This window comes from Zootermopsis nevadensis, unplaced genomic scaffold (assembly GCF_977971745.1).
Source record: "Zootermopsis nevadensis isolate Lab colony 2312 unplaced genomic scaffold, Znev_1.0 Znev_ptg000004l, whole genome shotgun sequence".
Taxonomy (NCBI): domain Eukaryota; kingdom Metazoa; phylum Arthropoda; class Insecta; order Blattodea; family Termopsidae; genus Zootermopsis; species Zootermopsis nevadensis.
This window is the reverse complement of record NW_028259136.1, coordinates 5,128,745-5,142,523: the sequence shown is the minus strand read 5'-3', so window position 1 is coordinate 5,142,523 and position 13,779 is coordinate 5,128,745. Positions and strand designations below refer to the sequence as shown.

General features: G+C 36.4%; 3 protein-coding genes across 19 annotated transcripts in view; all 3 read right to left on the bottom strand.

Annotated features, from left to right (window-relative positions):
- Positions 1–7,418, bottom strand: part of LOC110829159 (neuropeptide CCHamide-1 receptor-like) — an 82,075-nt gene extending 74,657 nt beyond the window's left edge. Inside the window, exons 1-4 of one of the 9 annotated variants that reach the window (XM_087342954.1) lie at positions 6,297–7,418; positions 5,838–5,938; positions 5,097–5,176; positions 4,408–4,600 (exon numbers count right to left, since the gene is read on the bottom strand). In XM_087342954.1, the coding sequence (XP_087199080.1) occupies positions 4,408–4,476 (69 nt within the window). In that variant the 5' untranslated portion in view covers positions 4,477–4,600; positions 5,097–5,176; positions 5,838–5,938; positions 6,297–7,418. The other 8 variants (XM_087342957.1, XM_087342962.1, XM_087342955.1 and 5 more) reach the window with 8 other exon arrangements.
- On the bottom strand, positions 1,098–4,371 carry LOC110829152 (uncharacterized). Its single transcript, XM_087342964.1, has 2 exons — positions 2,355–4,371; positions 1,098–1,743 (listed from the first exon to the last, which is right to left on the bottom strand). Exons 1-2 carry the CDS (start codon positions 2,706–2,708, stop codon positions 1,177–1,179), a joined length of 921 nt encoding a protein of 306 aa, XP_087199090.1. The 5' UTR covers positions 2,709–4,371; the 3' UTR covers positions 1,098–1,176.
- Positions 7,419–7,551: 133 nt separating the features above from the next.
- Positions 7,552–13,779, bottom strand: part of eya (eya transcriptional coactivator and phosphatase 2) — a 140,091-nt gene continuing 133,863 nt past the window's right edge. For all 9 annotated transcript variants that reach the window (XM_022062646.2, XM_022062651.2, XM_022062649.2 and 6 more), the window contains 5 exons: positions 12,892–13,111; positions 12,215–12,326; positions 11,962–12,083; positions 11,646–11,746; positions 7,552–11,354 (listed from right to left, as the gene is read on the bottom strand). In XM_022062646.2, the coding sequence (XP_021918338.1) occupies positions 11,274–11,354; positions 11,646–11,746; positions 11,962–12,083; positions 12,215–12,326; positions 12,892–13,111 (636 nt within the window). In that variant the 3' untranslated portion in view covers positions 7,552–11,273. The remainder of the gene's footprint in view (positions 11,355–11,645; positions 11,747–11,961; positions 12,084–12,214; positions 12,327–12,891; positions 13,112–13,779) is intronic.

Below are 13,779 nucleotides of genomic sequence, written 5' to 3'. Positions count from 1 at the left end.
ACCTGCAAGATCATGTTGAGTTTTTTTTAAGAACAAAGCGACACTTCACTCTTGACCGAAAAACACTAATAACCACTTTATAAAATGTTCAATACGATTACTGTCAACTGAAGTGGAAGTGTTGTCACAAACTTGCCGATCACAAGTGAAGCACGATACTTGGGAATGGCCTCTGGCAATATGAGCAAATATTCGTTTGCAGAGCAACGCAGAGCTGAGGGAAAACCCGAGACATTGGTTACTGACGTCACACTTCCTTTTTGGTTTATAGCGTATCCTGAACGCGCAAGACTTTCTTCTATATCAGCGTTGAAATTGCAACGGAAAAAATTTTTGTTTGCAAGCAGCTGAGTCCTTTCTGAGAAGCTATAACTATGGGGAAACACCGCGGCACATTAGCGAAACGTCCATGACCAAATGTGTTACCAGAAGTGCAACATATCACGTTTCCTATACCTTGTGTTATAAAACTTTGAACAGAAAGTACGGTTTTCTTAACTTACGATAGAATCAAATTCTTCATATTGTGTTCTTAAAATAATAACTCTTTTAGCACATTTTCTACTTGTTTCCGGGCCAAAGGACACAAATCGTCTATCCGCTGCTGAAAATTATGCTTCAGAAAGTTTTCTTTCAACATTCTAGGTAATCAGGATACCATAAACATGGCTGTCTTCTCATTATTTTCACACATGTAATAACTGTACTTATTTAATATTACTAGTGACTATTGGAATCATACCTGGTCCCCTATGGACACAAATGTTGCAGGTTAACCACCACATCACCAAAACAGCTTATGGATCATACTCCATTGTAATCCAACTGGTTAATTTCTTATGGATGTAACTTACAAGAAGCCACTTGACATAAGCATTCAAATTCCTGCTAAATGAATGTTAAAGAACTATCCAAGCCCCAGTATATCTAAATCTGACCTTGAATGCTACTAAAAAAAAGGGAAATTAGTACAATAAACTAGTTGAAGACCAATACACACTACCAAAGTGTTTGCGGACTATCGGCAAACAACGTTTCGCATCCAGACATTCCACTCATCAGAGAGTTCAAAGCTTCCATCTACGTATTAAAACAAATGCAGCTTATTACAGTTTTATTGCATCACTTTATTTTGTAAAACACAATAAAAATTACAAATTTTCAAAACACAATTTTCTATGGGTGAGAAATACCATTTTCTTTTACTGACTGAGAATGGTGAGGTGTATCAGAAGAGGGGAGAATTATGGACGTAGGAGGGACCGAGTCTGAATGGCGAGAAGGACTGGATGGACTATGTGAAGAACTGGAGGAAGACGGATCACTGTAAGTGCAGTTCTGTTGACCAGTAGTAATCGTCAAAGGTAAATGTGCATGTGTGCCATAGGTACTTGAATAGGGATGCTGACCGTATGCACCCATCGTCAAATTAAATAATATCTCGTCAATGTGGTGCTGGGCTATTGAAATTTCGAAGATACTTCTGCCACAGTTCCGCAGTTTGTTCCCAACATGCTCCCCATACACAGAGTGGTCATCACGTTTTGAAATTCTTTCAATCAAAGCATTCATACACTGTAATGCTTCCTGCACACTGCCATCTTCATTTGTAATTTTCTTACTACGCTTAGGTGCAGGGATTCGAAAATTCAAAGTCTTATCTGATTTTTCCTCTCGTTCATGACAGTCTGTTTGAAAGTTGCTTTCAGGATCACTGTATGATAATTGATGGGCATTCTCTTCCTGTAAATCAATTTGGTATGAGTATTTCCCACACACAACTTTACAAAATTGGAATTGCACAATACATTTTTTTAATATGCTTCTGATGCATATATTAGAGGAACAATTGGGTTAAATAGTGAAGAGATTCACTAGCAAGTTAAATTTTCCTCATTGCTTAAACACCATGCACAAATACAGCACACCCCAAAACAGTGGAAGTAAATAGAAGGGACTTTTAGTATGGTACTATTTGCAGTAGTAGATGTGCAGTGTAACGAGTTTTATGCAGACACTTGGTATCCAATCAGATAAATTCGGAATTTCCTTTTTGAACCTGTCGCCTTGCAACTCAACAAAGAATTTTTCTGAAAATGTATGTCAACCTCGGAAATTTTTCTCAATAAATTGCTATTCACCTTCTGATAGATTAAGTAACAGTGAACCGAGGAACTTAGAAATAAGAAATTGAAACTGTTTTCAGTTTCTAAATTTGCAGAATGTACCAAGCATACGAGTTTCGGGAATACTTTATTTCTACCAAGGCAACAGTTTCATTGCAATACACAATGCATAAAACTTGTCCACACTGCTGAAGCACAGAAAAGCAATTCTTTGTATCTGAAACTTACTTCGATCTGTACGTATGCATTATCTGTACTTCGACTGATTTTGGATTCATTTCCTTGAAGCAAAAACAGCAACTGCTCATACCCAAACCAAGCAGCCTTTTTCCGAGAACCACCGCAAGTCTTGGAAACCAATTTCCTGTGTTCCCTACGAAATTGCGTTTTCAACGCCTGAATTTTCTTCTCTACTTGCATTACACTAACACTGTATTTGCTAGCCAGAGTATCGTATGCGTCAATTTTTTTGTTTCGGTTTTTATACTCCGCTGACTGCACATCCCACAGACATGGCAAAGAATGCAAGTCTTCAATAAGCTTCAACGTATTCTCACTTGTCCACATAATGAGCACTTGCATTGGCGGTCCATTTCCAAAGCGAAACAAAAAACACGAAATATTTATTTGCGGATTGTCCGCAAACAGTCCACACACCCGGATGAAACTTGTTTGGTAGTGTGTACTAGGCCGCTTGGTACAGACGTCTGCTCAGATTTAAATAATACTGAGAAACTAGACTTGCCAGGAGGAATCTCACGATGATCATAATTAATTCTTGAGGAACTGATTCACAAGAAAAGGGCGATAACAATGCTAATGTTGACACTACAGATATATGTAGACATGACTTGGCAACACCCCATAGACATAGATTGGTAACCGATCTATAGACACGTAACTCAAATTCCACTGAAAAACGAAGCACCGTGCGTTTTGTACAGCACTCTATGCATCGTTGACCAATACAACGGCGACGTGCGTAGTGCATACGGTAGCCCGGTCGGTAAAAATGCCACCTACTCAAACTACCAAAATTCCTTCACTCTCACTTCCACCTCCAATCGAAACACTTCATATAACAACACAAACAATTTTTAAACCCTTATATCGCAAAGAAATGTAATCCATCTCCACTGTAAAAGTTTGTATGCATTTTCTTTTGCCTCACTTTCAAACATCCGATGAAGGTTTCCTGGCAACATGATGCTTCCTTTAAACACGATGTTTCCCATGAAAATTTCCAAACAAAATATCGTATGAACTGTGTGATTCATAACAGCGAAAAACTCTGATTGTGCACACAGTAAATTCTGTACTCGACAAAACATCCCAACCCACCAAAGGACAAAAATTATACTTTGTCTATTTCCAAGAACTTCAAAACAAGTAAGATATATGAGAGATTTCAAATGACAGAAAACGACTATTAGTAATGTGTCTTACTTTGCCTTTTTCAAATTTGCTGCCAGTTAAGTAAATGAAACCAAAATGGCAGGTTCAACTAGGCCTGACCTGATCCATCTCACACTAAAGAATGATAACCTGCACGCGATTCAAAGACAGCACATCAATACAAAATATTTATTTTCACTATGTTCTCTTTGTCATTGACACACACTAATTTGTAAGTAGCATCATATTTTTATAAAGCTTACACAGGCTGCAGTGTCATTCTTAGGCATAAAGATTAAATGAAGATAATATTTTTCCATTAGTTTCTATGTGGCATCTTGAAACAAGGCAATTTTTCAAGGAACACATATGGTACACAGCACAGCTAAGTTGATAATCCAATTTAATGCTAAGTACTTGAACTTCAGAAAAGGCTTCTTTGTTTCAACTACCACAATGTCCTACTGATGCTTAGAACAAGCCCCAGGTATCTGCTGTATACCTGTGCAAGTATGAATGTTTCTTACGCCTCTCTGTTAAATGATTATTATTACAATAAAAAGTGTCCAGTTTAAACCAAATTTCAAGCACCATGTTTTGGAACTTAATTATCTCAGTAGTATGATAATCCTGTTACAGCCTATAATTCAACTTCAATACGGAAACCGGAAGTTATGTCTCGAGACGTTCCATAATCTTAGAATCCAGCCTAATTCAATCTAAATTTGAGAAGTCAATCTCACACCTTTAACTCCTTCAGGGCTATTTTACAACATTCAACAACCCTTTAACCAGCTTATTCACAGCAACCACTGCACCAGATTTATCAAGCACACCTCTTCTGCAAAGTGTTTCAGTAGATATATAAAGAGCAACATGAACATACCTCGTCATCCCTCGTGAGAATGCTTTGTCCAATGGAATAAATCTCATTCACCTCCACATAACAACCCATCTGGCAACAGCAAATGACTCTCGATGCACTCTTGACATGCTACCAAGCTCCAATACAGGTAACCACCCACAGACTTCTACATGTCTGGCGTGGAAATTTCATCATATGCAACATGATGTCTCACCTGAAATTGTTTTAAAATTTAAGCTCAAAGCTTTAACTCAGTTCTGAAATTACATAACTGAACACTGCTCAGATGAATACATGAATGGTATAATTTGGTTTAACAAATAACACAGGATAGGCAAACATAACAGGATTACGCTTCTTTGAATGAATAAAAATCAGTCACCTGCAATATATGGTTGTATGTCATACACTTTATTCTACTGAACATTCAACAATTCCAATAATTTAAGTTTGTAATCCAACTTAACGTCAATTCATACATAAACAATAAACTGAAGCACCAAAATCTTACACTACCAAAACAAAATTTAGGATATACAAGAACAAAGGCAACATGATTATCCACACTGCTTCCAACAAGTTATTCTATTTAGTCATACTTATAAAAGGATTATGCTATTATTCATGTAACTGGCATGGTTTTTCTTTTATATCATCGCCCAATGGACTACAGAAAGGTCATGGAATATGCCATTCCTCCACACACCTACCTAAGCGGCAGAGCTGCTCTCCGATACTGCAACAAGGACCATACTGCATGATGGGCAGCTCCCACGTTGCTATGGACATTCTGCTCAATGGTAAACCAGGAGCATAAGCCCATGTATCGGTTCAGAAAGACATTTAATCTTATTTAAGGGATGTGATCATCTTGAATTGCTAATTGCCCTCATTTTAAACAATAATCTAGTTTCATGAAAATCCATGTTTCCCCGAAACCAAGTAATAAAAATGTTATGATTTACAAAAGTGGCAACAAAAATGTAAAAATTTCAAGTGTATTTTTACAGGAATGAACAAATTTCAATGGCAGACAGGAGAAAACAACATGAACTTCCAAAGCCCATCAGCTGATTTCACAAATTAATTTAGTCAGTTTCAGGCAAATACAGTAAGAACTGTAAAGAGTAATAAACTTACTGCAGGCAATTTTAGGTTGTCTTTTATTCCTTTCTATCAGACAAATCTACAAGTAGCCTTGCAAGACTATTCTGAACAAATATTTTACAAGTACCACTTAGTCACAAATTAGTCTCTAATTAAACACAAAAAAGAACACGGAGATTAACATCAGTTTGAAACTGCACACTTGATCATGCTCTCATTCAGACCAGATCTGAAAACAGTTTCTAACCTACACCTGTATTCAACCACAATACAACTCATACCAACTTGCATAAATCAGTTATAAATGCATACATGTAATTATCCAACCATTCAAATTTACCTACCCATAGTATCAAACCAGTTCCTTGAAGTCCAAAACTGATTTATGACCCAAGCCATCGCACACTTCTCTGACATCATCTAAAAAGTTTTCCTGGACGTTTACCTGTAAAAGTCAAGAAAATGTGGAGGCAGGCACGAACTTGCACGGCAAATATGCTTCGCACATGGATGGGATTATGAATGTTAATTCCTTGGCGGTACGAACTTGCAATTTTGTGAACCATTTAAAACTCCATTTTCCATGTTTCAAAAATCTTTGCTGAAAATATTATGTACGCGAAATACGTATTCAATTTACATTGTCTACAATTACACATAAAAAACATACACGGGTAAACTGACTTACCGTAAGCTTTGTTCATGATGAATTTACAGTCTTGTAGACATTATAATAGGTATTACTGACAGTGAACTACATAGCAAGTATTTCAGGATTAAAACGGATAACCATGTTCACTTACCAAGTTTCACAACTTCCATACGCCAAAACAACGGTCCTTTCTTGTGCGGAAACTTCCAACCACTGCTCTTTCGACCAAATAATATATAACCATAGGTGATAGTGCACGGATGAAAAAAATTCAGTTCTTTATTCATCTTTGGCTGTTACCTGTGCAATGAGCGACTAATAGTCATGGTAACATGTACAATTTGATATTTTCGTAAGTTCCCAGCAGGGCACGGTGTATGTATATATATTTATAGTAGCGTCCGAAAGTAAAGGGTTAAGCGGGGCAACAGACAATATTTGTATTAAAGTTTGCCTGCACATGCATACACAAATTTTTAATCACATCAGGCTACAGTTTTCCTGCTGTCTCTTTATTAACGGACAATGAAAAATATCAACTATCCTATTTATGTACTGCTATTTCAACGGTTTTGTCACCTACAAAATAACTTTTTACATCTTTGTCATTGCAAACAAACATGCATCAAAGGAAGTAAATGTCAAACTGCATTTCACAAAATGTACAGATACATTTAAGCAGGAATGTACAATATCCCTTTATACTGAAGATCATCCTGATTTTAGAACTGACAAAGCTTTTTTTTCATTCTGTAACTTCTTGATACTATGCTATGATGAAAGGAAAATACATGTAAAGGTTATGAAAAATATTAACCAACATTCCATAGAAGCAATGGATCCTGTTTGCTGTGTGCAGTTCAATAATGTCCCCCAAATAAAAGTTACCTTCAGTATAACAAAATATGTAGACAAACTTTCCCACACTCTGCTCAGAACACTATAATAGAGGAAATGTATTTATCTTAAAATTTAATATCTCAAGCAACAATCAACTAATTTTAAATATACTTCATAGATAAGGTGATAAACACATTAGTTCCATCAAAGATCTATGTAGAGCATTTGCATAATCTTCAAATTAAATGATAGCACTATCCACATCAGTAAGAAAGCATTTTCACAGCTCTGAATGTAATATTAAGTGACAGTTGAAAGAAGATAATTCATTGATGTAGACTAATGTCAAATTTTGCAGTATAATGTAGTTAAAGGGAACAGGACTAAAGTTTAATATTGTAGCATAAGGGTTAAGCAGAAGTTTATCCTCTGCAATGAGATGTTTAACTCCCTTTATTGGGCACACATCGCATCTGTATTTTAACACAAATTTTCACTGCATATAACAATTAGTTTAACACTTTCAAGTTACAGGAAACATTGCTTCCAAGATGTTCTACCAAACATAACTTCCAGTGTTACTGCATCCTCATACTTATTTTACAAAGCAAATCCTTTGGCTCATATAACATTATACAAATTCTTTCAAATACATTTGGTTGAAGGGAGAAAAAATTATATTAATGAATGTAATGTATATGCTACTAAATAATTCGATGATATGTACCTACAATAATTAAAAATCTTTTTTTTTTCTTTGTTCCATCTATGACTAATATACACAGTATTTATTATTTACCTTAGGTTTGTAAGAGAAAATCAAGAGAAAAGTACAGATTACAATTTACAAGTTTTACGTGTTTTTTCAACATTTTCACTTTTATGCCATTTTCTCATATCTTATTTTAATGGCTGTGCTAGGCAAGTCACTTAATAGGAAAAGAGTTTTAAGCATTCTTTTTTGTCAGCTCACTCCATCACTTGTACCCTAAAACACTAGCATCTTCACATCTTCTGTAATCTTCATTCACAATGCAGATGTTTATTTAAAGTATAAGAGTAACCATCAGAATTATCAAACAAATATTAAGAGTTATATTTTAATCACAGGCCTGAGAGTAGTCTGTTTTGACAACTGGCTATTAAGATTTATCCGAAGGTTTACTTGTAATCCAATCATTGCAATCAAATGAGAGCCAAAGGAACCATAAAAGTATTCAACTACTGCAAACCAAAGTCTTTAGCTGCGATTTTAAATTCCTTACACATAACAGAATCTTTAGCATTTATAATAAAGAAGGAATATAAAAGCCCATTGCATTCAAACAACAAATGTCACTTGTGGTCAGATGTAGTGATTACTTCTACTGTTCCCATTACATAGAAATGAGGGACTTACGTGCACTGATACTTCATATATATGGCAAGCAACAATATATAAACTGGTACATAATGATCTGGGGAAAAGACAAACAAAATATATGTGTTTTGTAAGAGGCTCCTCCATTACTGAAAACAGTATTTAAGGATTTATGATGTATAAATTAACAAAGGGTAGTGGGTGGGTTTCTGAGGCACCCAGAGGATGGTCTGTTATTGCCTTTACTGGCTTCTGCCAAACTAAAAGCAAATCTGGAATCCATTTCTGGGTGGGAGCACTCATAAAGAAGACTAATTACTACTGATGGTCAGATAATCACAATCGATGATGGCCTGCAGATGGGACCTACGATTTAACATGGGCAGGTATACTTCAGAGTTGGTCTTCTGGGTTGTAAGATCATGTGGACATCTGGGTAGACACCATTATACCATTGTTTCAGAAGAATATCTACCAGGCATCTCCATTTCCAAATGTCTACTCGGCATTAAAACTCAGAAGACCAGCACGAACATTACGGCCTCTATGAAAACCTCAAATTTCATAAAGGTATATTCCACTTCCCCAAAGGTTGTTTTTAATCTTAAGACAGATATGAACACTTAGGTCTGTAACAAGAATAATCTGCACTCAAATGTGACAGAGGATCAACACCAGTACTCTCTGAAAGAAAGTCCCACGCATTTGAACAAACACACTGCGACACAGGTTCTAGGAACATTACTCTTGCCCATGGTTAAATTAGCATTAATTTAGAAATTTAATGAAAATGTTTCAAAGTTTGATATGTAGAGCAGTAGCCAAGTGACTACCAGCAAAAGCACTGTTTACTGCACTAGTATAGCACCCCAGCAATGTTTTGCCCCTCCTTCCCAAAGTCTTCAGGTTTGATCCTCACAGCAAGCAATGTAGTAAGCTTGTAAGCTACCAATACTATAGCAAAGGGGATATTTTCTGATACTCAAGAATGAATTGATATCCATTTTTTACCTTGAGCAAAGAACACCTTATGGGCCTGAACATGTCCATCTGGCACTCTTTCAGCATATTGTTGGAGTATGACCTTGGATTATCACTGCAACAGTTACCTTGCATATGACTGTTAATTTATAATAATACAGCTGTTGAATTTGTTATTCCCTTGAGTGCTTGCTGATGTCATCCATCACCCATGATACGGTGTGAAGAAACACTGATGGAGTGTGGCCACATTCCTTGCCCTAGTTCCAACACCCTCGCTACTACTTCCTGCATTTCATGAAGCCAATGCCCTTGTCTACTGACTTTGTATCACCATGTAAAACCTTCAAAGGTTTGGTATCAGTTAATTTTGTAACAATGTGAGATCAAATTCTTCCTCTTCGTTGTCCACACATTTTCACTCAATATTCTTGCAATAAATGGGGCAAATAGACACAGTATAACAACAGAATTATAAAAAGTACAAAAAATAGAAGATAGAACATAGGATTTTAAACCAACATGAAATGTCACATCGAAGAAATGATCGCATTATACAGTCAGAGTTTATGTTCATAGAAATTTTTGAAAGATGCAGAACAAGATTATGTCTGGAAACACACCACAGAGTAGTGCACACCATAAGTATTACAGATCTCATTTTAGACTGAATGTCCCATAAATAAGGTTTTAGCTTCAAAGACTGCATTATGTTAGTCATGAAGCTGTTATTTTGGATCAGTGCAATGTAGACAATTCCTAAAATGGCAAGAGTTATTCCAATTTAGGCAGTGATTTATAGGTTTGTTTTTAAGAAATGGCCCATTTTCTCCACTATTCGCCTTTCCACATAGGTTATGTTATGTTGATTAAACTGCAGTAATGTTGGTCATTCCCACTTAATGGTACCTGCACCTTGTCGTGGTGGTGGTGCTTGAGTACCTCAGTGACCCCAAGAGCTATGCTGGCGGTAGCATAGCTACTGGTAGGGCCTTCCTAGCCAGATTGGTCGAGGGGGAGAGGTCAGACTAAGACAGGTACCCTGGTACCCTGGTCCTCCAGGTTGGGGGGTTGGTCGCAAGGCTAACAACCTTGCACCGTGAAAAGGAAGATGTTTCGAAACCTCAATCAAAGCCTCAGACAGACGGACCTAAGAGTGTACCGAATTGAAGAGGAGAGGAGGCCATGGACCGAATACGGACTGGAGAGCCATAGAAGAAGAAGAAGAATGTTGGTCATTGTCTCCTGTCTGAAGCATATTTCAAGACATTTCAAGAGTTTCCTTTACTCCTAAAATATTCTGTACCTCAAATATATTTCAGATATTAAACAATGTTGAATATAATTTTTGGTGCAATGAATCAACTACTGCAGCAAACCTTTCACGGAACTTGGTACTGACCCTGGTATATGTTTTTAAATCCTTACAGAAATATTTGCTTCTTTTTTGTCAATTTTGTGGACTGTTTTAATGTGAAATTAATATTCTTTAATCATTGCTTCAGTATTTTGATATCAAGAATAATGATTTCAATAATGTGCAAAGGTGTGTAGATGACTTACCTTCAGACAATTTTTATACCAAATAAAATCATATTTAAATAACAGCTGAAAGAGCCAGGAAATTTGTATGAAATATTTTCAAATGTACTACAGATCAATTGGACTTGCATCATTCTTCTTTCAGAAAAAACATGTTATCAGAAATGTAAAACATCAAAACCTGCTAGTAAGTGATCGAATACTGCAGCAATCTTCTATCTTTGCAAGTAAAAGTGGTTTCCACACCCACTCCCCGTATCATAATTTATTTGAACACTTTACACTCGGTGTTTATCAGTCAGCAATCTGCTTCCTTGAACTGCACACATACACACACGCACGCACACCTGACTTGGATCACAGTTTATTTTCAGATAATATTCTCACCTCACACAATATTCCACATCATAAGAAGTCCATCTCAAGAGCATTATAAAGGGCGGCCGTGTCGCTATGACTTGATATTCGCCAGAATGGAAAGTTGAGCTGCAAACGAAACAGGTGTCATGTGATAAAGTATGGAGGTACTGGCTGGGAGCAACATCTGTTAATTAATTATGAATCAACCTGAATAAACCAGAGAATTGTAAGATTTGAGGTTTTCACAGCGGTGAGTATGCAGATTTCTGTCTTCTGGGTTGTTGCGCTGTGTAGTCTGGTTAACATCAACCAGACTACACAGAGCAACAACCCAGAAGACAGAAATCTTCAAACCAGAGAACTGTTAATAGTAACAGTGACGAATGTAAGTCGAGTAACGTGAATGTGGCACATTACCTGCTTGGCTGCTGCTTCCTCATCCTGCCCATCTCCAACCACTATATATGTGCATTTGCGCCCAAATCTTGATACAATGCGCTCAAAACAACTCTCCTTACCTATAACACAAACTCATATTAGTTAAAGAATAAGCAGCAATTACTGGATAAATCTATAACAAATGAACCCAATTTTATTCAGCGTTTTGGAGAACATATTACATTCACCTACAGGTCTGAAGTGGTGATGCTGGGAAGTGAAACCAATAAACTGTCATAATATTGGAAAGTAACTGTCACTGGAGTAAGATCCAAGGTTTGAGGTAATTACTTACCAATCTTTGTAGCAGAGTAAATGTTCTCGATGGGGAAAATTCCTCCTAGTCCAAAGAGTAGAATCTTTGCTAGTGCAGGAACCAGTTGTGTAGTTGTCACCAGAACATTCACACAGTTTGACCTGCAAAGAGCAAAATAATCAGTGTATTATTAAACATTTGCAATGATTAAAGTGGTTTTACATTTGGGAAATAGTTACAACAGTACACACATTACTAGGAGTTACATTGTATTACATTCTACTGTGCTCACCTGGAGTTGATAAGTGTTAAGCACTTGATGGCAAGCGTGAGCCAATTGTCTGTCACAGCCTCAATCTCTGAGCGCAACTGAAGCCATTGCTCCCGTTTTGCACCTAGAAGTCCTGACAGAGATACACATCTATTATTATTAAAAGAAACTTATGAGCCATACATATGATTGAGCAACAGATGGCTAACTTTAGTCTAATTCATTATGGTATACACAGGAGCATTTCTTGATATTCCGAGTCCAGCTGCAGTTCGACACGTTTAACACTGCGTAAAACTCGGTGGTCTCTGGATAAAACACTTGCCCCTCATCACAAACCAAGCTTGATATCATTCATAAAGCAAGATCTTATGATGACATTAGTGCACATACTTCTTGATGCATTGTGAAAGTAGAAAATACGATAATTTTGGATCATCCATGTCTGTAGAGTATTTATACTTCCCCTCCTTTCCGATAACATAGATAATTGAATATAAATGGTACATTCTAGATATGATGTAAATAAAATTAAAGTCATGGACTTCTGTAGAAATCTCTTAGATCCAGAATTTTGTAAGGCAAAAAGTTGCAAAACTTAACATTGACCATGATTAACAAACTAAAAGCAGTGACAACATAGCTAAAAAATCAATGCTAATGGAATATAAATGACACATGGGCTTGTGTGTACCTACCCCCAACACTATTCCTATAATTATTGTACATGTCCTTGATCTTCCGATAACGGAAGGCGAGTTTCCGCATCCAGTCGACACCTCCTCGAACTCCAGTAGCCAGACACAGATTACCGTTACTAGCAGCTGCATGGAAACCATCAGACCCAAAATTGTATGAACTGAGGTCCTGGCCATTATCATCTGATGCAACATCATCGATGTGCACTTGGTCACACTCCTGGAATACGTCAGCACATCTCATGACTCATGCTAAATCAGTTAAATGCATCTAGTATCATGTGCAACAACGCTAAATTCCATGCTCTGGACTAGCTAAATTTTTAAGACATTTTGAAAATTATGCTTTTTTTAAAGGTAAACAAACTGGTATGAAACTTTCAGACCATTCTACACAATTAAGAAAAGTTTCTTGAACCAATCTTTGTAAACATGTGGTTGCCTCATGCCTATAAAGACAGCCATTTTGAAGTGTGTGGAAAAGGAAAATGTTTATGTGGAAGTGAACACATTTAAAGGATATACACTAAGGCAGTATTAAATGTAACCTGAAAATTTCATGCAATTACTTAAAACGATTTCTTAAATATTTAGGCTTATTAGTTTCAACAGTGATGATAATTATCTCAAACAACCTCAAAAATCTACAAAAATCTTTCTTTCATTCTTCCAAATTCATTTTACTTTAACTGGAAGATATAACATATGGAAATGTTTCTGAAAGTATTATTCTGAATTCTGATTTTATTATGCAGTACCAGTATTAAATTTAATCAAATCTGTTAAAAAAAGCATAAAACTCCTATTACAGATTTCAAATGTGAGGTTTGATATCAACTGGTAGTATCAAATTTCCAGTTTTGAACAAAATTATTTTGAAACATCAAA